Below are 24497 nucleotides of genomic sequence, written 5' to 3'. Positions count from 1 at the left end.
GAAACAAACCCGTGTAACATATATACTCAGACATCTGAATGCACAGTCGCATGTGCACCACGAGCGGACTTTGAAGTGGCGGTGCTAGGTGGCGCAGCGTGTCTAGAAGGAAGCACGAGAGAGGCGTCTGGCTGCGAAGCACCCCTCATACGTGACCAACTTAGGTGGGGGCAATACGGTGCGTTGCTACACTGCTTCAACGCTGTAATACAAACATCGACGATCACCCAGAGGTGGCTGCAGCTAGATTTTGTTTTTGCAATTGCAACCACCCAAACTCGGCTGACCGCACGTCTTGCCAATCTATCTTGTGACGAGATGTGGCACAAGCTCTCACCTCGTTTGCGCGACCCCCAAAGAGGAGCAGCGCATGGGCTCGATAGTCGATCAGCTGGTTCACAGGGTTAGCACGCAGATCGAGGCTCTCGAGGCACGGCAGCGCCCCCACGTGACCCACCTCGGAGACGAGTGCGATGGCATTGTGCGACACGTCCAGCTCCACCAAGGAGTACAGCCGCGACAGCCCTGCCACGCAGCAGAGACGACAGCCACAACATTTTCAAGGGCCATGTCACACATTGCGCTGCAGCAGAGCTTTTCTTTGAGCAAAGTAGTAAGACACAATGGTATAGTACAGTTGAAGATCCATATAACAAAGTTGGCAAAATCAGTAATTTGCTTCGTTATATCCAAAGTTCGTTATATTAAAATACAATGTTTAATGCGAACAAATACGGTCGCCAACAGATTTTTATTGCACAGAAGGGGCCGCGAAATTTTCTGAATTATCGGACAAGTGGGAGAAGCAAATGGGAAAGAGAAAAAAATTTCTGGAATTTGAGAGTTGGTGACAAAAGATATGGTGTCATGCCACATTGAGATATCTTCATGTCCGCGGTACGAAGCGATGCCATCCCCGCTTTCACATTGCCCCCGCTGCCGATATTGTTACCTGCAGTGAGACAATGCTATCATGAAATGTGTCGGGGGAGCGAATGTTTAGCCTGTCTCTTGCTTCAACGCGTCTCAAACTTTAGATTATGCAGCCTCCAGTACTGAACGTGTGGGAAGACAGCACACATCATGCCACATCATCTTGGCACACCCAATTGGTTAGCCGAGAAGGATGGTGGTTTTACAAGCACTGTCTTCCTGCATGAGCAAGGGGGGGAGGGGGGGAGGGGGTTGGCGTTCGTCTCCGTTTTCTAGTGTGGCCGAGCCCTTAGATTGGCTTTAAAATGGGGCGCGTTGGCCGTGTGCTCAGCCGTGCTACAAAAAGACCCGCAACAGCCTGCCCCCCACCTCATCCTTTCCACTTGCTTGCGTGAGAAGGCAGCGCTCGTCAAACCACCATGCTTCTTGGCACACCCTCGCATGCCTTCTTTCGCACCCAAAGCATACAGGGCGCTATAGGATCTTATCGCACTAGGACTTTATAGGAAACACGATGCTTATCTTATTTAGCAAAGGTGTTCTTATACACAGAATGAATGTATGCCACCACAGAGCCACTATCGTTGAAAACAAGAATACAACGAGAGATATTAAGATATACCGTTTGAGATGCCAAATGACCCCAACTTGTTTTTTTTTTCTTTCTTTCTTTGATAACACTAAATAGACCAGATTTCGATTTTAATATGTCTCAGTGCTTGTTTACACATTTTTCTTTTGTTGTCATAAATCTAAAGGTGGTTACGTATTTGTCATAATTCTAATTCAGTTTTAGGCCTTCGTCTTTATATTGCCATAAGCCTACTTGTATTGGTAGTCACGTTTGTCAGTACTGCACCTCGTTGCAAATCGCGACACGGAAGGTTCAACTTTGTTCACTTTGCATTGTTCGACATTGTTGCACGTACAGACTGATGGCTCATGGCACTGATAGCGTTGGTCTTCTAGACCCATGTTTAATGGTCGTGGTAAGAAAAAGAGTTAAACCATGCAGTGCATGTCCTTGTGCTGTTTATTTCCTTAAGGGACACAGACCTAGTCAAGCCGATTTTGTGGCTTTTTGTCTGTGCCTGTAACCTGTATGATGTATAGATACGAAATAAAGTTCGAAGAAGAAAATCAGCAGATACGACCAACTTCCTTTCGTTTTATTGCCTTAAAACATTTTATTATTTCTGCACTGTAATCAGCTCAAACACGGCTCTGCTAGGCAACACTGGTAGAAAAGAGGAATGCATGCCAATATTCACTCCCTATTTGTATTTTCTGGCTGATCTCTCACCACCATTGCAACTTTGGGCATTTTTCAATACAATGGAAATAAAAGCTCAAGGGGACACAATGCCAAGAAATTTTGATTACAACAAGAACTGTTCGCATGCTCCAAGTGTTACAAGAAGTATCCCGTATGTACAGTGTTACACACTGGCCACACACCCCTTTCGAGACCTCAGCTCCCTCCATTGCGGAGGCCCTCCTCCTCTATGAACTAGGAGCAGACAAAGTATCAAGTTGCCTCTGGCCTGCCTGCTCCTCTTCTGCTCGTCGACCGCCCCGTCTTTAAACCCACTACTCTCTGTACCTCCACGTAACCACACCCTTTCCTGTGTACCTCATGTTTAATAAACCCAGTTGACCACCATTAACAAACGTCCAGTGTTCTATCGTCCACTATACAAGACATAACGAAACACCATGTGCCATTACACCTCAGTGTAACGAACTTCTCAACATAATGAAGTATAACTTTTATAACTTCTCGCCTATAGAACACCATATGGTGTATTTGGAACCTCAATATAACGAAGTGTGTTCATACTGCAGCCCACTTATAAAAATATCAAGAAGAATGAAAGATCACATCGTCATAACCGATCATCGCTATATCTGGACTGCCCTAAAAAATGTTTAAGAAAAGCTGCTGAACATACCTTTGTAGCTCCGAAACCAAATTTTCCACCTAAGATAAAGAAACTGATGTTGTAGAAAGAAGGCTGTGAAAAATGAAACATTTATTTATACCTCTAAACAGCATGTCAAGCGTTAGGCACACTGAAATAGTCAGAAATCTGCACTTGCTTTCGTGGAAGTTTCAGGTTCACAACAGCGGTGTGCATCGCATCCAACGATGGCGTGAACACTGGCGGCTATAATTTAGCACACATGAAATCAATGAGGGACTCTATCGACAACAGTACGCTTTGCATGTACACTGGAATCGGTGTGACAGACGGGTCACTGTCACTCTCGTCGCCTCTGTCACACAATGCTGCCGTCTGTCGCGACAACGATCGCTCCATCGGACAGTGCTATCTGCACTCAAAAACTCCTCCATTGAAGCACCACCTATTTTATCGCCAGTAGCGACGTGCTCCCTGAGTTCGGCAATGTCAGCGGCTGCCACCATGTTGGTTTCACACATGGGATTTTCGGCCGGGCACAAGAATCCCGCCGGTTCCGTTTATCGGCACGGTCACTGGTTCTAGTGTCCATGAACGTAGCGCTCGCTGTTTTCAGAATCGTTGATATCATCGACTGCGCGAGCTAGCACTTTGAGTCTTGCAAAATTTGCAGATTCACCTCAAGCAACACAGCTTTGCACTTTCTCGAGGCACTTACCGCTGCTTTCGCGGTGTATTTGCACACTCGCTGAGGGAGAGAAATTTCGTAGAAAGAGAGCGCAGGCGCAATTCGCCTCTAGGTTTTTTGTTTTTTTTCTTTTTCTCTGGACGCTTGCCGGCGACGCAGACGCGAAGACTGGTGCCATCTTGCGGCATGCTGTGCCAACTTTTGATGCTCTCCATGGCTTTTGCAATTGGCGCGCTGGCAGGACGCGCTGTGCAGTAATGGTGGCAGATACGAACTCACATAAGCAAACTTTTCGCCCCATTTCAGCTAAGGGTAACTTAGCAAAGCAAATTTCTCTATTATTCTGCATGGAAAACGCTGCCTAAAAGGCAGAATTTCGATTGTTATATCCAATATGTGGTGAATATCATTATGTATGGGCTTTTTTCTCATAGCCCTAATGCATAAGTTGATGCTCTGAACTCATCGTTATAACCGATATATTGCTATATGTGGTGTCGTTATAAGTGGGCTGCACTGTACATGACTTCAATATTACGAAATTGCACTGCCGCCGCAATGAAATACTGAGACAATAAATCGAAACTTCCACAGATGCAGATGGTCAAATGGTTGAATTACGTGTGGCTGCTTGCGAATGCGTCTCTCAAATTGCGCGCCCAGCGACCAAGAGGGACTGCCAAAGCCAAGCCCCATCAAATCCAAGTACGATAAGATCCTATCATGCCCCGCGTGCTATATGTTTTAGGTGATAGTGAAGGGGTGTGAGGATGAGATGAGGAAGTATGCTGGCTGGTTGAGCACAGTGTTCTTGTCCAAGCAAGAGGATAGGGAGGAGGGGAGAGAGCTTGCACAGATTTGTGGAAGGGGTGGGGGGGGGCAAGTTGGCACATGCCTCCTCTTGTAGTGCGGCAGTGCTGCGTATGACCTTTAGCATGGCTGAGCACGTATGCAGCATACAGACCCTGTTTTAGAAGTAATCTGCCACATGAGCCGTGAATGGGCAAATTGAGATGGCGTGGCATAGTGCACGGCATTCCCGCACGTTTAGTGCTGGAGGTTGCGTAATCTTGAGTTTCAGAGAGGTGCTGAAGCGAAAGATAAACGAGGCATTCGCTCGCCCCTGCCGGCGCTTTTCATGATAGCGTTGTCCCACTGCAGGTGACACTGCAGGTGGCATGGCTGGTACAGGTTCACGGCCCTCCAAGGTAGGAGTCCGTCACAGTGGCAGGACCAGGGACAGCGGCCTTGTGGTCCGCAAGACTGGTGGCACAGTGGGATTAGGCGTAGCAAGAAGACTCGACGACGCTGGGGAAAGGACAGGAAAGCCCTCCGGCATAGCCGGCTTGCCAAAAGGTGCCCAGCCGGCCGATTGCCCAAGAAGGGGCGTTTGCCACACTGAGCCTTGGGCAACACACATAAGGAATACTAGGCCACAAGGGTCTGTCACCACTTCGATGTGTGCCCTCGCACTGTAGCAGCATTTATCCGTTCACCTGCCTGGTAGGGAATGAAGTCCAGGTACCAGCTGGTGGGAGAAAAGCTGCCTAGGTGCGTTTCCACAGGGTCTATCGGTGGTGTGGGGCCAGCCGTGTCAAGGTTTGCCTGCGGTTCGTTGACAGCCTGCCCCTCTCCCCAATCACTGCTTCTGGCAACGAAAGGTTTAAAGTCCAAGACATGAGCTGGACCCCTGACTGGTCTCCCTTGGTAGTCAGCCAGCTTGTATACCAGAGGGGACATTTTGGTCTCCACTCAGAATGGGCCCGACCATTTGGCCGACAGGGAGGCAGAGATGCCTTTGGCAGCGTCACTCAAGACATGGCTGCGTGTGAGAACAAGGTTGCCGAAAGCATAGTGCCCATCCTTATGTGACTGGTCGTATTGGGCCTTCTGTCCAGCTCATACTTTTGCCAGGTTGGAACGGGCCAGGTCAAGGTCTGTGTCCATCCGAGAGCGCAGTTCTGCTATGTAGCCGGAAAAGCCAGCTTTCATAGTGCCCGCCCTGCTGCTGGTCTGCAGAACGTGGTCCATGTGGTTTGGCAGCTCTCTGCCGAAGCTGAGGAAAGCGGGCGTGTACTCAGTCGAACGATTCACCGTGGATCACAAGGAGAAGCCTATCTCTTTAAGAAAGACATCCCACTCCTTGTGTTGCTGGGCAAAGGCCGCGAGCAAGGGCTTGAGGTTCCGGTTAATCCGCTCTGTCGGTTTGGCCTGTGAGGGATACATGGTTATCTTGCGGTGCCTAATGCCAAAGGCAGCGCACGCATCCACGAACACCTTGGCCGTGAAGCAGGACGCGTCGTCCAATATCAGCTCCACGGGAAACCCGAAGCAGTTAAAGACCTCAGCCCGCGCGAGGCTTCCCGCATTGGCACATGCGGCATGAGCGGGCATAGTGAAGAGCGTCACACTTCGTGCCTGGCCAGGTAGCAGAGCAGCACAACTTTCGGAAAGTCTTAAGGCCACTCGCATGTCCGGCCAACCGCGAGTGGTGGAAATAGCTCAAGGTGGCTTTCCTTGGACTGTGGGGTATCACCACCTTAAAAGACTCCTGGGGAGCCTCCTCAGATGGGATATAGCGCAGAAGAACTCCATCGGCATCAAGCAGATACGTATCCAACCTGCCCGCAACACTACCAGCTGCGTCGCACTCGGTGCCAACAGCAATACCAGCTGTCCGTGTGCGCCCAATGGCTTTTCCACCCCGCTCCTCTTTTGGGAACTCTGCTCTTTAATCGTTGACAAAATCGATCGCTATGCTGTGCCTTAAGTAATTCTTGCCTGCTGAAGACGATACCCCAGGAAGTAATGGGGTCCACCAGGTCAACATCCTCTTCTGAGGCTGGCAATCTGGGGGTTGCTTTGCCATTGGGGGTCGCGCCATTCGAGCCATTGGAGACACAGGTTCGGGTCTCTACTTCTTGCGAATGCTCATGGGAGTGCGGACAAAAGGGTCAGACGCCGAAATGGGGGCGCGCGACAGTGCGTCAGCCACAACGTTTGAACTCCCTTTCCGGTAACGCACAACAAAGTTGCACTGCTGCAGTGCAACACCCAGCGCACGAGGTGGCCTGAGGGCTCACGCAAGCGCTTAAGCCAGGTGAGTTCCATGTGGTCCATCTCCATCACAAACGGCACTTTGTCGACGTAGCAGTCGAACTTCCGGAGAAGAAAAACTATAGTGAGACACTAACTTTCGGACACGCTGTAGTTGCGCTCGGGGACAATAAGTGACCGGCTGGCGAAGGCGACTGGTCGGAGAACGCCGTCGTGCTCCAGAAGCAGCACAGCCCCAAGGGCCAGGTCGCGTCAGCTTGGTCAACGAACTCCCTGTTGAGGTCGGGCAGCTTCAGTTCGGCTGTGTCCACTAGAGCTTGGGATAGTGCATGAAAGGCGCCCTCCTGCTCAGGACCCCAGCTCCATCGTGCCGACTTTTTCAACAGTGCGTTCAAGGGAGCTTGGAGAGCGGCACAATTCGGGATGAACTGTCTGTAGTAGTTCACCATTTCCAAAAAGCTCCTAAGGACCTAAATGTTTGCCGGCATTGGGTATTCGAGCATAGCTTGCACCTTCTCATTGCATGGCAGAACATGACCCCTGTCAATGGTAAAGCCGATAGGGAAACGCGAGTCTCAGCTCTTTGGATTTTCTTCAGGTTTAGAGTCAACCTGGCGGCACGCAATCTTTCAAGGATGTTCTCCAGGCGGCGGAGGTGCTCCTTGAACATTCGAGAGAAGATGGCAACGTCATCAAGGTACGCCAGCGCATACCACCCCTTAGCATCCCCCAGAATGCGGTCAATCAATCTCTGGAACGCAGCTGCAGCTCCAGAGCAGCCAAATGGCATACGGTTAAATTGGTAAAGGCCTAGAACGACAGAAAGCTGAGCTAGTTGGTAAGGATTAATTATGCAAAAAAGAAGTGAGGCGTGCAGACAGGACACAAGAGTAGAGAAGTGGACAACACGAACGCCGACTATCAACTGAAGGGAGCACTGAGGTGAAAAAAAGAAAGAAGACACAAAACTCATCTGCGCATGCTCAGGAATGGTAACACCACATGTCAATCGGGTACACGTGCCGGTCTACGTGAGAGATAACTGTCAAGGCACTTAATCTCTTCCTTATGTAAAGTAATCGAAGGCTGACTCACGCACGCACATCCACCATTAAAGATATGCCATGCCTCTACCATAAGACGCGTATCTTCATTCTTATGCCTGTATGATATCGCGCATTCATCTAACTCTGGCGTGCAGTTACAATCTCGGCAATGTAGCGAAAGATCAGAAGGCGACCCACCGGTTAACGACCTTTTATGTTCCATTAGCCTCTGATTGATACACCGTCCCGTTTGTCCTACGTAGAACTGGCCACAGCTAAGGGGAATTTTATACACCACACCCATACGACACTCATAAAACTGTTGTTCTTATTGTGCTTCACTGGACAAATATCTGTTCGTTTTTTGCTTTTTACCCGCTCCTTTTTATTCTGTATGGCAGCACATATCTTACCTAGCTTATTGGGAGCAGTGAAAGCAACATTAACATCATATCTACTTGCAACTTTTTTAAGCCTGTGCGACACTGAATGAATATACGGAATAGCCACTACTCTTTTTTTGCTACTACTGCTTTCTGTAATCACATCCGTCCCTCTCGAAACCGACTTCTTTAGGCGCTCAGCCACAGTGGCCACCGCTACACTAGGATAACCTGCTTCTAATAGGCACTGGACCTGCGCATTAAAACTGGCGCTCATTTTGTGCATGCAGGATCTGGTGAGGGAAGACTTAAGGCACGACATGGCAATTCCGTTTTTTACTAATTTAGAATGCTTGGATTGAAAGTTTAGCAACGACTTCGAAGATCTTGGGGAGCACTGCCAACAAACATGGTTTTGTTCGAAGATCAAGGAAATGTCAAGAAACTGAATTACGCGTCGCTGAGGAAATTCCTTGGTAAACTTTAATCCTCCCCCATAAAGTTTAAATTGATCACTTACTGAGGTAGCAGCGGAATCGAATTCTTCCCTATTGCAGAAAATCAGGTAATCATCAACGTACCGAAATATTTTGATAACGCTATCACCTAAGGCTTTCTCTAAGCAGTTGTCAACCTTACTTAGGTAAATGTTGCTAAGAATAGGGGCGACCTTTGAGCCAATACAAATGCCTGATTTCTGCAGAAAAATGCCATCTCTCCACCCAATCAGCATCGACTTCAAGTACATTGAAAGAATTTCTAGAAAAGCTCCCGTGGAAACACCGCATCTGTCAATAAAAGCCGATTCTTGCACTTGTTCTTTAATGCACTCATTTACAGAATTTAGTAGCCCGTTATGCGGCAAGGAATAATACAGGTCTTCGATATCCATACTAAAAGCTGTACAATCACCAGGATTTTCCTCTCTCAAATACTGAACTAGTGCCTGAGAATTACGTAAGCAAAAGGGGACTGAAAAAACTAGTGAAGCTAAGCAGTTCTGTAGGCAACTGGCGACACGGACTTGCCATGTCCCTTTCTCTGACACTATAGCACGAAAAGGAATTTCTTGTTTATGGGTCTTGGCCGAGAAAAACAGTTCTAAGGTGAGGGATTTAGCTTTCTTGACATTTCAGACAAGCCTATAAGATTATGTCTTGACAAGAGGTCAACCGCACGTTGCTTAACTACCGAAGGCTTGAGTTTTACTGGCTGTAAATTCTTTTCTATGGCTGAAATCGCTTTTTCTGAAAACATGTCATCTGGCATAATTACGAAATAACCTTCCTTGTCAGATATTACTGGTGTAAGTTTATGCTCCACAAGGTAATCAACTAACGGTCAGACAGGGTCAGGCGTCTTAAAATGAGCATTTGATTGTTTAATGCTAGCAATGCAATCCGAAATACAGCGTGAGCGTTCTTCTTCCGGGACGAACCTGGTTATGCAGCGCGGTATGCTTAAAACGCTGATGGGTTTTATGTCAGGCTTAAAACAGTGCTTAGGACCTAAAGCAAGGGTTTTTCTATGGTTATCACTTACGATGGCGTCTCCAAGAACCAGTACGTTATTAGACGGTGAATTATTAGAAAGGTATTTCCTCTTACTTTGTTGAAGCTCCGGAAGTTTCATCCTCCATATTCCATATTTCCATATTCCATATTTGTCCAGTGAAGCACAATAAGAACAACAGTTTTACTGACTGTCGTATGGGTGTGGTGTATAAAATTCCCCTTAGCTGTGGCCAGTTCTACGTAGGGCAAACGGGACGGTGTATCAATCAGAGGCTAATGGAACATAAAAGGTCGTTAACCGGTGGGTCGCCTTCTGATCTTTCGCTACATTGCCGAGATTGTAACTGCACGCCAGAGTTAGATGAATGCGCGATATTGTACAGGCATAAGGATGAAGATACGTGTCTTATGGTAGAGGCGTGGCATATCTTTAATGGTGGAAGTGCGTGCGTGAGTCAGCCTTCGATTACTTTACCAAGGAAGAGATTAAGTGTCTTAACAGTCATCTCTCATGTAGACCGGCACGTGTACCCGACTGACACGTTGTGTTACCATTCCTGAGCATGCGCAGATGAGTTTTGTGTCTTCTTCTGTTTTCGCCTCAGTGCTCCCTTCAGTTGATAGTCGGCGTTCGTATTGTCCACTTCTCTACTCTTGTGTCCTGTCTGCACGCCTCACTTCTTTTTTGCATAATGGTAAAGGCCTGCAGTGAAATTAGAGGTGAACACAGTTTTCACCGCATCAGTCGGCTCCATCTGAATCTGCAGGTAGCCGCGGCTAGCATCCAGGGTGGTGAAGTAGCACACATCGCCTAGGTTAGCCACGATAGAGTCCACATTAGGAATAGGATAAGCATCCTTCCTCGTGACCTCGTTCAGCTGGCAGTAGTCCACACAGAGTCGATAAGAGCCGTCTCTTTTGGGGACAATTACCACCGGTGAACCCCACGGACTGTTCGAGCGTTGGACAATACTGGTCTCAATAAACTCATCCAATGCCTGGTCGATTGCCTTCCTCTTGGCCACACTAACGGGGCAAGAATTGCATTTTCATGGCTGTGTGTCGCCTGTGTCGATCCGATGTCGCACAATAGAGGTGCAACCTGGTCATTCAGTGAACAGTGTGCTGAAACGAGTCAGCAGCAATGACAGGGATGCCTCCTCTTGCACTGACAAGCTGTCAGAAAAAGGCAGCAGCGAGCAGTCGGAGCTGCTGCTTAACAGGGTGGTCGCCGGGATAGCCGGCACAGCGACCGTCATAGCAGCATAATGCTCATGAGAAAGCAGTTCGCACCGACCATTTTTTGGCATGCCGGCCAATGGGCCAGTATTGGCAGCGGAGTGAGGGACACGAGCTAAGGGGGCAGCGCTAGGCCTCCTCTCCTGCTCTTGCGTGGCTTCCGGCATCTGAGGGGCCGCCGTGGCCAGTGGGAGTTTAGCAAAGAGTTGCAGGGGATCAGAAGGACCTGCCCTGAGCCTATACTTGCGACGTCAATCACGATACCCATGCGTGCGAAAGACCCAGGAGCTGCACAAAGTGCTGATGGCACACGCGATTCTCCCAGTGCACAACCAACTGCACAGAGCAGCACGAGGTAACCGTGCCACTCGCAAGGTGAAAGCCAGTGTCGCAGGCTCTAATGCGGACAATACGCCTACGCAAATCAGCAATAACCTCCTCGCCGAACAGTTAGACCGAAGCCCCGCTATCCAGCAGCGCCACAAACTGTCAACAAGCACTCGTGAGGGCGATAAAAGGCGCCGGCGTGGGGAAAGAGTCAATTCCAGCGCGACACGCCATTGGAGCCAGAGTTGCGTTTCCCCACCATGCACTCTTGCTTTCGCTGCCGACGAGGGGGAACTCACTGGCGGCTCACTCTGTTTCCCGACGGGGGAGGAGGCTCTTGCCTCGGGCGGCGCGCTTTGCATGTTCAGGCAATATGACCACGTTCATGACAATGGTAGCAGACAGCTCCTCGGTTCGACCGAGGGGGCCTGGGCGCGTCTCGAGCGCTAGGTAGCTTCCGTTCACTAGCCAAAGGGGCACTGCGATCAGATTTTCCCTCGAGCACAAGGACACGGGGTTTGCGTTCTCGTTGGCCATGCGAGGCAGAATAGCATGCCCGGGTGTGCAAGCAGGTATCGAGAGCACGGTCAGAAAAGCCACGCACCTCTCCGTGTTCTCTCATGGCCGAGGCCACCTCGTATTTCAGGGAGTTACGGGACGACGTGTCACCACCAGTTCACGCACATCAAGGTTCAAGAGAGGCGGACGGCGGTGGCGATGGACGGTAGGCTCTTGCTGCCAGTATGTCGCCCTGAATCCGCTTCGCATCAGAGGCTAACTTGTTTATGTCACGATAACAGGCACTCTGAAGGTAAGCGGCGAAGGTTGGTTGGGCATGACGAATGGCCAGCTCCACCTTCTGGGCGTCAGATGCCAAAGGGTCAGCAAGGAAATAAAGCTCCTGCATAGCCGTGACCAACATTACTAGACTAGCTTCAGTTGTAAAACTCTCCGCCTGTGCACTTACAGCCGCTGTCGCCACTTCTGTGACAGCCACCAGATGGCAGCGCCGTTCCATCGAGCTCTATTGCAAACGCCTCACCGCAGCCTTGAGCTCGTGCAGACGGGCAGTTTGCGCGTGTTTCACGTTCGCTGGCTTTCTCCTTGTCCGAATTAGTGATACCACGAGAAAGTGGTACCACCTATAGCAATAAGGTTTATCGGGCCAGTTGGTTTATACTGAAAGAAGGGTAAACTGCATGAAAGTAAGAAATGCACACAGCGAAACACAGGAGCTGCGTTTCTAAAGGTCGTGTGTTTTTTCCTGTCGTCTTAACCTTTCGCTTACGTTTAGGCTTACGAGCCTGAAGATCTGGCCAAAGTGCGTGATTGTAGGACGATTTTCATCCCTAGTGAAGCTTCTCACCACGCCAAAGAAGCGCTACAAAAAGAAAGATGAGGTCAGTCTTTGAACACGCAAGCCAAAAAAATTAAAAAATAAAAAATCGTCGGCTCTTCCACTCCGTGAAGATGGTTAATCAGCGAAGCTGAAACGTGCAGCCCATGTGTTTATCCCTGGGTTAATCCCAAGGGTTGATTGAAGTATTTCTCAATTATGTGGTTACACACAATCGGCTGCGATGGAGAGAACGACGTCACTGACGGTATGCCCGCAGTCCGCAGTTGTCGCTTGCGTTCGATGTCTCGAGTGTGCTCGGCGGCGTGGTTGCAGCCTTCACCCGCCATTTGCCACTTGTGATTCTTCTAAATTAAATTTCTTCAAAATTAAATCTGTCCGTTACATAAGACAATGAGTGGCTCATACTCCATTGGGCAATGGCTCATACCCTCGTAAATGCGGCCTCCCCGTTACGACGACAGAAGAGAAGTGAATTTCTATGCTGAAATGATGAACGGCAACGCAGCCAGCTGTGGCAGACGACGACGAACGCAGGAGCAGTGGCACGAGCGCGTGCAGTGGATTTCGCAGAGAGTTCCCGGTCAGCACGAGAAATCGCTCTGTACCACGTCGAGCAAAGCGTCGCATTGCTGGGAGCATACAAAAAGTGGTGCGCCGAACTGTCGACATCGTTCCGAAAGCTGCCTATGCAGCCAGGTACGCAGCACGTCGGCATCGTCTGCTGATATTCTTAACAAACTCGACGAAGGCTACAGTTTCGCGGATGATATGCTTGCTGAACTTCGCCGTCAACAACGAACCACAGAATACACTAATGCTGCACCACGTGCTTAGTCCCACCCACGTAGCCGGCTAGTGAGGAAGTGAAGCTGGGCGCGACTGCAGCGCCATGAAGGCGCGGCGGGTGGCGGTTCCGCACAATGGCGCCGAGTTTGAAAAGTGAAGCTAGTCTAGCAACGTTGGTCCTGACATATTCGAGCAGAGATTGTCGGGGTGTTGGGTGCGAAGCTCTAGCTCATGACGCATGCAGCGTTCATAGTCAGGAGGGAGGAATTTGCTGTGGAAAAGCGTCCTAAACTCCTCCATAGAACGAGCTTGGTGGCCGACAAGTTGGTAGTACCGTGCCGCGTGTTCTGTTAGCTAGACGGGCAATACAGTGCCTAGCACCACGCTGTCGTCTAGACACATCGCCTGTTGATAGCGGTGCAGCGCCTCGAGGTACTCTGTAGCACTCATGCGGTCCGAATAACCGCCGTCCTCCTGGAGAGGTACCCGTAGGCCACTTGGCATGCCTCGCTGAGAAGACTGGAGGCCTCCCTTCAGAGCACTAGGCTGCGAGCACGCCGCTTCCATCAGGATTTGGAGAAGCTGTGCGGCTGCGGTGTGCAGCGGCATTTGCTTTGGGCCAGGCGCGGCGGTCTGAGAAGGGCCAACCTGTGCCTGATCTCCCAAATGCACGCCCGACCCTGAGGGGCTGGTTTGCCACTCCGACAGATGCATGAAGCCTCACACAACCGGCAAACAGATCCACAGCGGAGCACGGATCTGTTTGCCGTCGAAAATGTTGCCTAGCTGCGCATGAGGCAAGTGGTAGTCGGTAAGCGCAGCGACGCTGTCGGCTAAGCGGGGTGGCTCGCGTTCGACACTGCCTACCAGTTGCGCTCGGGACAAGGAGAGGCCAGCGAGTGGGTTTGCACCAACAGCGACACAGGCAGGCTTCGCTGCGGCATACCGGGCATCAAACTTCGCTCGGTGCAAAGATGGTCCAGTGAGCAAGTTAGCGCCTACGGCAGAACGAGGGTCTGCTCTGCAGCGAATTCATCCAAGAAAGGCACACGGAACAAAGAGACGCCGGCGAGCGAGTTTGTGCCAGCACCTAAGCAGGGTGGCTCTGATACAGCACATAGGGTACTCACTGCACTCGGGACGAAAAGGGGCCAGTGAACGGGAACAGCACGTTGGAGGGGCCAGTAGGCAGCTGCCTCGTGCGCATCTCAAACAGTTGAGAAAACCCAAAACAGGCATGGCTAGGACTAGGTTACACATCCGAGCGGTCAACATCACCGAAGGGCTGTCCAAAGAAGGGATCGCTCCCGGTGGCCGAAAGCAGAGGGTCGCCGAGGCGAACGTACCTCAAGCTTTCGGTGTCATCCTTGACGAAGGACATTGAAGTCCCTAGCCATAAAATCAAGCAAGAACAAGGGCCATGAAGGGGCCTGCTCTGATGTCATGCCGAAACAGAGTTGGGCGCCAGTTATGTAGAGATGGGTTTGCACAAGGCTCACCCTATGAGCGACAGTCAGGAAAGGGCACGACGCTCCTCCACTCCGCAACGCATAAAGGCGCTACGGCAGGGTTCATCAACTCTCGGACACGGCACAGAGAAGGCTCCAAAGTCAGATCGCCAACAAACGCAGGTTTATTTACCCAAGATACAGCACAGTGCAACAGTCACAGCGCTTACCGGCAAAGGCTCACCGCAAGACCAATCAAGTATGCGCGCCCGCTGCGCTAAGGCTAACCGGTAAGCAGTCCACCAAGCGCAAGAACGAGGAGTCGCGAGGAAAAAATCCCATGTAGCAAACTTGTTGCGGGCCTGCGAGCATCTGCCGCGGTGATGCGCTCAGTGGAAGAGAGCTCGGGTGGAGAGGACACCCGGGGGCTGCCACGCGAGAGGTCAATCAGGGCGCGTCCCGGTGACACTTACTCACGGGGTGATTCGAGCTGGCAAGAGAAAAGCACGTTTGTGCGGGAAATTAACTCCGGTGCAATAGCCGCATCCGCCATGTTGCCGTTACAGTGGTCGTTCCTGGAGATCGAGCTAAGCACAATGCGCCTTTCTGGGATGAGGCGCAGGAAGACACCTCAATCCCCACAACTGTCAATAGCTCTCGTTGAAGAGCTCAAATTTTTGCGCATGGCTTGAGATATCACTTATAAAAATGTTTCACTATGAATGTTTATCTGTTGACGTGGCTGTGACTCATGTAGGGTGAGCGTATCAGTACCAACCTGGTTTTCGATTATAAACATTGTTGGAAGTTAGCACTGTGTGTGTCCCTGTGTGTCTTCTTTCATCTTGTCTTTTAATCGCGCTACCGTACACCTATTCACAATGCGTTACCAACAAGCCCACATTGCAACACTCGCAGATGGCGAGGCCTCAGCAAGGAACTCCTGTGCAACTACTCTGGACTATACAAAGCACTAAGGTGTGTAAGCGACATGAACTATGAAGGAATCCCAGATGGAGACGTGCCATCACCCAAGCACCGATACCACACACAGAGATTGTACATGTTGTGACTCATGTTGGGTGAGCGTATCAGTACCAACCTGGTTTTCGATTATAAACATTGTTGGAAGTTAGCACTGTGTGTGTCCCTGTGTGTCTTCTTTCATCTTGTCTTTTAATCGCGCTACCGTACACCTATTCACAATGCGTTACCAACAAGCCCACATTGCAACACTCGCAGATGGTGAGGCCTCAGCAAGGAACTCCTGTGCAACTACTCTGGACTATACAAAGCACTAAGGTGTGTAAGCGACATGAACTATGAAGGAATCCCAGATGGAGACGTGCCATCACCCAAGCACCGATACCACACACAGAGATTGTACATGTTGTCCGCATAAAGCCATATTTTACGCGGTGATGCAGTCGCATCCCCCAATGAACTATGAAAAGTGTTTTTTTTTTCTTTTTTTTTCCAACTAGAAGACGAATTTTTTTGTCTCGTGTGCATGACCATATAGCGTTTCTATTTTTCTTTCTTACCTAATTTGTGTACCTTCCGTGTATGCCTTGTGTTTGAGCATCAAGTCGATGCTCATAGGTCTGCATAGTGTGCCCAGTAAAAATGGCGAAGAAGAAGACAACATAGAAAAAAAGATCCCGCACCAGCTGGAGAACCGTTCCTTTGTGTCTGGCATTCGTGTCTGGCTGCTGTCTGGTTGAAGCCAAGGCAAGACCAAGCAATGTTGCTTGGTCTTGCCTTGGCACGTGACAATATTGGCATTCTTTGCGGTTGCTATACACATCTGTGGAAATGCGACAACTCGTACAGCTCATTACATGGATGCACGAAGTGCTTGGTGAAACTGTCGACAATGGCTACACACGAGCTGAGAGGCGCAACATCGCATTAAAATGTGTTGAGGGACAGATGCGCTTCCAGGCCCCCACAATATAGCAGCGAAAGCACCTGTGTTTCTCCTGACGCGCTTCTAAGTCCAGAAATTGCGGCGCAGTCTTTAAAGCGGTTTTTCCACTTCAGCCGGCTCCTGAAGGTTGACACAAAACCACTTCAGGTTGGACTGCTTGGCGGACAAGTAGGCGACACTGGCTAAGCTTGGAGATTGTGTTTCACTGCTCCTGACACCATGTTAGGTTCACAGCCCTCGGAGGGCCGTATTCGGAGTGTAGCCTCTGGGGACTCGAGCAAGACCACCAGCCCCCGCCGAACCCAGACAACCACTGTTTAATCAACTATGTGCAAACACCCAGATCATCTAGATGGGGGCGCCACCAACTACCACATTCTAGAGTGGTGGCCTCTACACCATGCATGATACTAACTGTTCTCGGTGTTTATTATTGCAACCATAACGCTTCTGTGCAGTATTGTTTACTTTCGTGCACAAGCCAGATAGTTTCGAAAGGGTGGAAAGAATGGTGTCCAACGCCAACACGTTTCTAAATTTTCTTCAGATTATGGCTAGCTTGGTGCAAATATAGCATGACAACCACATTTTTGCCTCTGTTCGATTGGGCAGCGCAATCTAGACCATCATCGCATTTTCTTAACATGCTGCCAGCCACAGCCATCAGCAGTTGCAAGGGGTAGACAGCTGCACTAAGGCGTGTAACTTCGAAGCTTCCGTGCACAAGCTGATGGCAGAATTTAAAAAGAGTGTTTTTAAAACAAAGGTTAATGAGGCCTTGGTTAACTGAATGATAAAATGGCCTTCTTTCCTCAGGGCTTGTAGCAACAACACACACCACTACGAAGCGAAAGACCTAAAAAATTATGCAGATCCCACGCACTGTGTGAATCTATGCAAGCGAAGCTTTCTGTGCTGGATGCTTTCATAGACGATAATTAGCGGAGATGTTGACGGCAAAAGCTTAATTTCTTCAACGTTTAGGCTAACACGAGAGTGGTGAGTTGATGTTAAACGTTACCTTACGTGCACCACTGCTGTTTGTCTGCGTAGTACACAGAACACACAGGGAGAGCTGTTTGCTTGAGGCATTGTTGCGCGCCATGTTTTATAACCTCTGAGAGGGTTGAGCATTGTCATTGCCTCACATGGCACATTGCATTGTGGCAGAAGTATTACACTTGAATTGGATTATGGGGCTGTACGTGCCAAAACCACACTCGGATTATGAGGCAAGCCACAGTAACGGACTCCGGATTAATTTTGACACCCGTGATGTTCTTCAACGTGTCCCAAATCTAAGTCCACGCGCGTTTTCTATTTCGCCCCTGTCAAAATGCAGCTGCCGGGATTGGGATCAGATCCACTACCTCTAGCAATACCATAGCAGCAAAGCTAATGTGGCGGGCACAGAAGTGTTGATTTAACGGTCGACTGCTTCCGTGGGGTCTCCTGGAGCCTGCGGTGCACTAATCTGGCTCTGCTTCTACACGCCCTGCGTAAGTTGCCCGCTTGACATATTTGCATGGCGTTCATTTTTCAGAAATAGCAGCAATATACTGTACCGTGCCTTGAACTTAAGCTTATCCTGTTTCCCCTAAACCGCTGTCGTACAGTAGTTTGGTTTCCTTGTCTTCTCATGTCACCTCCTCACCTCTCGTGTATGGGAACTGCCTTCTGCCTCTCCTTCTCTTCTCTGTACAGTTCTATTTGCGTCCCCTCTGGCCTCGCACATTAGTAGAAAGGGAAGTGCTGTAGCTTCTGCAATGCTTCTGAATGGAGTCATGGATAATTACAGCTGTCAAGCGGCTAATGTGGCGACAGCCAGGGAGCTCCAGAGGGCATTGTGCACATTCGACGCGGTGGGGTGAAAACAAGCTTCTCCTGTTGCCTTTCCTCTCTGACTTGTGCCTGTCATCTATGTACACGCTCTGAACCACCCCCCGAGGCTGTGTGCGCGACAGCAGCAGCCACAGCAGCAGCAGTGAGAAAGTTGAAGAAAGAGGCAAAGAAAGCTTCGCTTTAAAACCTAATGGATATGTTAACAGGCTCTTCACATGTCAAGATAAGAGGTTGAGGTGCACATTGGAGGAAAATCGAGCAAACTGCAGATGTGGGAGAAACCAAGCACTTATCGTCACACATTTATTTTACACACAAACACTTTTCACACATTTTTTTGCACTTTACCTCAAGTTATGCAGTACCAACTAGCCAACCAGTCTGTTCTTTTGGCTAGTTGTGACATTCTATAAACTTTATCTGTATTGGCAAGCACCTACAAAAGGCCTCTAGACTGATGCCAGGCCTTATAATAACAGTGCAACAGACATAAGTTTCACAGGAATGGTAAATTCTGCTGAAAAACGGCACATGATGACTGCGTTAGTTGGTGACTGCAGATCACCAACTAGGCCAGTTTCATACTTTGCTACATAGTGACAGCGAGATTCATCAAAAGAATAGTTCTGACCAGCCAAAGAGTCGATCTGGTTTCCCGCCAGGATGAGTTGTCGCACATTTCCTAGGCGGGTGTGCAGCGGAGGCAACTGCCGCAGGCTGTTCTCAGCCATGTTGAGTGTCGACAGGCGTGACAGGCACTCCAGGTTCTCCACCTTCGACAGCTTGTTGCCCAGCAGCTCGAGGTGCTCCACTGATGTCAGCAGACGCTGCAGTCAAGCATGCACACTGAGCAAGGCGTCACTGTCGACCAACACTAAAACATCCCAGACGTTTGGTGGTTTCACAGTCGGCTACTACACTTAAATTTGCAGAGTGTGTTTACCTAACCCAGTGGCATTCCACTGAATGTTTGAGGAGTTTTACTGTTCTGCAGCAGAGGGTACATCAACCAGATAAGGCAGCACCTTAATGATAATAAAAAAACACACCAACTTGCCTTACTGAATGAATTACTCATGCAAACTGAAATTAGTTCAATCGTCAATCGTACGTTGTAGCAAGGACACATGTCCAAAGCCACGTCACCATGGCTTTGGTGTCCAGAGCCACTGTGATTAGACCGTGACTGTGCTAGTATGCATTCAATACCTCTACTGGCGAAAGAAGTTGCTCTCCTCAAACAATCTGCACATGGAAGCATTTGCCTTTTTTACAATACGAATTTTAAGTTATACTCTGTGTGCTGTGTGTAATTTTTCATGTAATGTGGTCTGTCTATCACTACTAAAACCTTTCCGAACATTTCTATCAGCACAACAGGTAGAAACTAGCCAACCAGCCCAGCCTAAGAACAGGATAACTTTTCTGCTGTGGCAAACCAACACCAATGCCAAGCATCTCAAGCTGTGCAGTGGCCTTCACTTCAGCACATACCATAGCCATTCACAAGCAAAATTAAGTTGCTTGAGATGTACAAGCAAATGAAAGTAAAAACTGAAACATAAAACTAAAAACACAAAGCCACTGGCAGCAGCTGCAGCAATAGGAGCACACACTGAACAACATTCTTTGCATTTGCAGGTGAGTGGCGTCTCCAGCTCGCCATGATCAGCATCCAATTATGAATGAATGTGTGTGGTTTAGTGGCGCAAGGGCCAGATATGGCCAAAGAGCACCAAGACAGTGTTAGTGATTTCGCGGTGATGATGATGAGTTCTGTGAAGATGTGACTTGGCTGTAAAGGGGCCTAAAAATAGTCGCTGTAAAGTGCGTAAAATCTACGTGCTATAAAATTATGGCGATGACTAATGACGAATACTATGAACATTAATATCCATCGTAGAAGAATGATGCATTATCTAAAATATGCGAGATGCTAAATGGCTTACAGCACTACTGCCTCGCCAGAGCCCTTGAACCACAAGGGCCTAGAGGTATGTGCTATTCAAAATAATTATCACAGTGGCATCCTCTGAAGAGAGGAGGCGCTATGAACAAATGGGGCTAAAAACATGCAACACAACATCTTTCAAAAAACCTAGGACTGCGTTGGTGTCAAAGAGTGGTTCTGGACCATGTAACATAACAGGATGAAGGGGGATGTGCTGCCGGTATGCTAAGAGAAAATGTTTCTTTCAGATTCGGCTTCCCGACACTCCAGTAGGATGTGGAGGATGGTCAGCCTCTCCCCGCATCTACCACAGGTTGGAGGCTCGTTTCCCGTTGAGTAAAAAGTTATGTGTGCCAAATGTGTGTCCTATTCTTAGACGACAGAATAGGACATCTGTCCGGCGGGATTTTGTTACAGGAGGCCAGAAACCTAATTGTGGCTTTATTACATGCAGCTTATTATTTGTTTCCAGGTCCCACAAGCGTTGCCAGTAGTTTCGCAGTTTTCTTCTTAAGAAAGGCTTCAGGTCTGTGACAGAGACCGAAGCAGTAGGATTAACTGCATGCAATGAAATTGATGTGGCCATCTGGTCCACAAGAATGTTACCCTCGATGCCCCTATGTCCAGGCACCCAGCATATAATCACATGTTGTTTAGATATATATGCTTTACACAGTACGGAGTAGAGTTCATTAATTACTGGATTTTTGTGGTTACAGAAAGACATCAAGGCCTTCATAACACTAAGGGAGTCCGTATATATAACTGATTTCTGGAGTTTTGATTTATTTATATGCTTTACGACCGACAGCAGTGCGTAGGCCTCAGCCATAAAGATACTAGTTTCCGGATGCAGTACATCGGTTTCCGAGAAGGATGGACCGACGGCTGCATAGGACACCCCGTCGTGTGATTTTGATGCATCTGTGTACAGTCGAACCCGGCTATATCGAACTCGCAAAAAAACGCCTATCAGTTCGATATAGAGCATAATTCGATATAAGCCTGCTAAATAATTGGATGCCATAAAAGCACATACCATTTATAAAATCACTTTATTGATTAAACTAGCTTAGTTTCGCACGGAATAGTCCTGCATTTTCTTCTGCTTTGGCAATTTCGCTGCCTGCGACGCACGCACTTTTCCACATTAAGGAGTCGGAGCAGCTGAGGCCGCAACTTTCCGCATTTGCGCAGAAGCACCGGACTAGTGCGAGCGCACCAATCACTTCGGAGGATGTGGGCCAAGGACCGTCGTTGCTTTCCTCATTGTGCCCACTTTCACTTGTGCTCGGTACGATGTTGGCAATGTAGTCTTCGTTTTCGGGCTCTCCCGTGGTCGCGACACATCATTTGCGCTCACAAACTCATCCACCGTTGATTCGTCAACAGCTTCCGAAAATTCTGACAGTTCGCTCCAAACTTCGGCAACACTGGCAACAGCTTTGTCGCATTCATAAGAATTTACGGTCATCACCGAGCACGCGGAAGTCGGCACGGCTAAAGCAATTTCAGATTAACCACTCGTACACGGCCGTGCGTACGGGTCGGGCGCCACGGGCACCGGGTCGCGAGTTTGGACGCTTTAGCCCTAATCTCCCCCTTATTCTTCAAGATCGTGCCGAGAGTGCTCCTCGGAATCTTGTGCTCTGCGGGGACATCCGACTTCTCACCGCGTTCGACACGATTTATGATTGCGAGCTTCACGACGAAAGGCAAATTCTTCCGCTTCATCACGGCAACACTGCGAGAGAAGGCCTACAAGGCGCACACAAAAACGGCGAGACAAGTTGCACTTTCGCCATCTTGCATGATGAGGGCACAAGAGCATCTGATTGGCTGTCTGAGCAAGCGCTCTGGACGGGCCAGGATCATTTTTTGCAGGGGGGGGGGGGAGGGGTGCCAACGGCTCGTCCGAGGCAGCGCGGTCGGGTGCGGTCACAGTAGGGAGAGCGGTTGGATGGAGCCGCACAGCCGGGTTTTCTCCGCCACTGCGAGGGAAAGCCAACTTCCGGGGGCACTTTCCGCCGCTTGACGTTCGATATATCGGGTGTCGCTGCTATTTTTGTTCGATGTAAGCGTAATTTTTGCGATATATACTCATTGTAACTATATCGTGTCCAGAAATTGTTCGATATATAGAATAATTCGATGTAAACGGATTCGATATAGTCGGGTTCGACTGTAGAACTCCATACAGGAGTCTTTGTGCTGGAGTTCCTGGAAATGCATTTGGATTTCAATTTCTGAAGCGTGTTTTGTAACTTGCATGAAAGATATATCGCATTGTATCAGCTGCCACTCCCAAGGAGGTAGCTGCTTGGCTGGACGCATTAGGCAAAGCTCGAGGAGTGGGACATGCATTTCATGACTAAGCTCCCTCACACGTAGCAAGAAAGGCTGTCTTACGGAGGGACAATTATGAAAGAGTGTAGCATATGTCATCTCGTTAGCGGTATTAAAACACGGACCATGAACGGATGCTGAGGATTAGAGTGGACTTTCAGAGAATATGTTTGGCTGATGTACGTTCTCTGCAGATGAAGTGACCGCTCATTTTATTCTACATATAAACTTTGTATGGGACCCGTTCTGAAAGCGCCAGTGGCCAGTCGGATTCCTAGATGGTGGACTGGGTCTAGCATCTTTAGTGCGCTCGGGGTGGCAGAGTGATAAATCACGGCACCATAGTCTAGACGTGATCGAATGAGGCTTATATAGAGATACATTAAACACTTCCTGTCACTACCCCATGTAGTCTGGGATAGAAGTTTCATTACGTTCATTGTTTTTAGACATTTTTCTTTAAGATGTTCAAGGTGGGGGACGAAAGTGAGTCTGTAGTCAAGTATGACACCTAGAAATTTGTGTTCTTTGTTTACAGGTATCTGTTGTCCACGCAGTTCTATCCAAGAATCTGGGATAAGTCCTCTCTTTCTTGTAAAAAGAACACAAGAGCTTTTGTTAGGATTGATCTTAAATCCATTCCTGTCTACCCACATTGACACTTTATTTAGGCCATGCTGTACCTGTCTCTCGCAGACTGCGAGGTTACAAGATTTGAAAGCTATTTGAATGTCGTCCACGTAGACAGAGTAAAAGATGGCCGGTGGTAATGAAACACGAAGCGTGTTCATCTTCACGATAAAGAGCGTGCAGCTGAGCACACCTCCTTGGGGTACACCCGTTTCTTGCGTAAAAGGACGTGAGAGTGCATTGCCGACTTTTACCCGGAAGGTATGGTTGGACAGATAGCTTTCTATTATATTAAGCATATTACCGTGGATGCCCATTTCTGACAGGTCTCTTAAGATTCCGTAACGCCACGTTGTGTCATACGCCTTTTCCATATCGAGAAATATCGATAGGAAGAACTGTTTATGTATAAATGCGTCCCGGATATTCCCTTCAACGCGTACGAGATGATCGGTTGTGGAGTGCCCTTCTCGGAAGCCGCACTGATAAGGATCAAGCATTTTGCTCTGTTCAAGGAAATGAATGAGTCACCGATTTGTCATTTTTTCAAACACCTTACAAATGCAACTTGTGAGGGCTATCGGGTGGTAACTTGCCACTGAGGAAGGGTCTTTGCCTTGTTTCAAAACAGGGACCACAATGGCTTCCTTCCATGCGGTTGGAAGGTACCCTGCATCCCAGATGGCGTTGAAAAGTGTGAGCAGTGTAACTTGCGTGTCATAGTGTAAGTTTTTGAGCATTTCATACATGATTCTATCAGATCCTGGTGCGGAGCTCTTGCATGCGCTCAAGGCAGCTCTCAATTCGGCAATACTAAAAGGACTGTTGTAAGGCTCATTGTCTCGACATTTTCTTGTTAATGGCGTACATTCTTCTATATTTATTTATATTTCAGGAAGGATTGCGAATAATGATTTGAACTTGATACGCTCTCAAAGTGCTCCCCAAGTGAGTCTGCCTGATCGTGCAGTGTATCGCCCTGTGTATTTACTAGAGGGAGTGAATATGTTTGTCGCCCTCTAATTCTATTTACCTTGTTCCAGACTTTGGCCTCATCTGTAAACGAGCTAATACTTGATAAATACTTCTGCCAGC

The 24497-nt window shown here is 48.8% G+C and overlaps 1 protein-coding gene across 5 annotated transcripts in view; it reads right to left on the bottom strand.

Moving 5' to 3' along the window:
• LOC142567838 (nischarin-like) overlaps positions 1 to 24497 on the bottom strand; it is a 191586-nt gene that overhangs the window by 61468 nt on the left and 105621 nt on the right. For 4 of the 5 annotated variants that reach the window (XM_075677987.1, XM_075677989.1, XM_075677990.1 and 1 more), the window contains 2 exons: positions 19107 to 19302; positions 338 to 525 (listed from right to left, as the gene is read on the bottom strand). In XM_075677987.1, the coding sequence (XP_075534102.1) occupies positions 338 to 525; positions 19107 to 19302 (384 nt within the window). The remainder of the gene's footprint in view (positions 1 to 337; positions 526 to 19106; positions 19303 to 24497) is intronic. The other variant, XM_075677991.1, reaches the window with a different exon arrangement.

The sequence above is a fragment of the Dermacentor variabilis genome, unplaced genomic scaffold, assembly GCF_050947875.1.
Source record: "Dermacentor variabilis isolate Ectoservices unplaced genomic scaffold, ASM5094787v1 scaffold_14, whole genome shotgun sequence".
NCBI classification, from domain to species: domain Eukaryota; kingdom Metazoa; phylum Arthropoda; class Arachnida; order Ixodida; family Ixodidae; genus Dermacentor; species Dermacentor variabilis.
The sequence above is the reverse complement of the archived record's forward strand: the minus strand, read 5'-3'. Positions and strand labels throughout refer to the sequence as shown.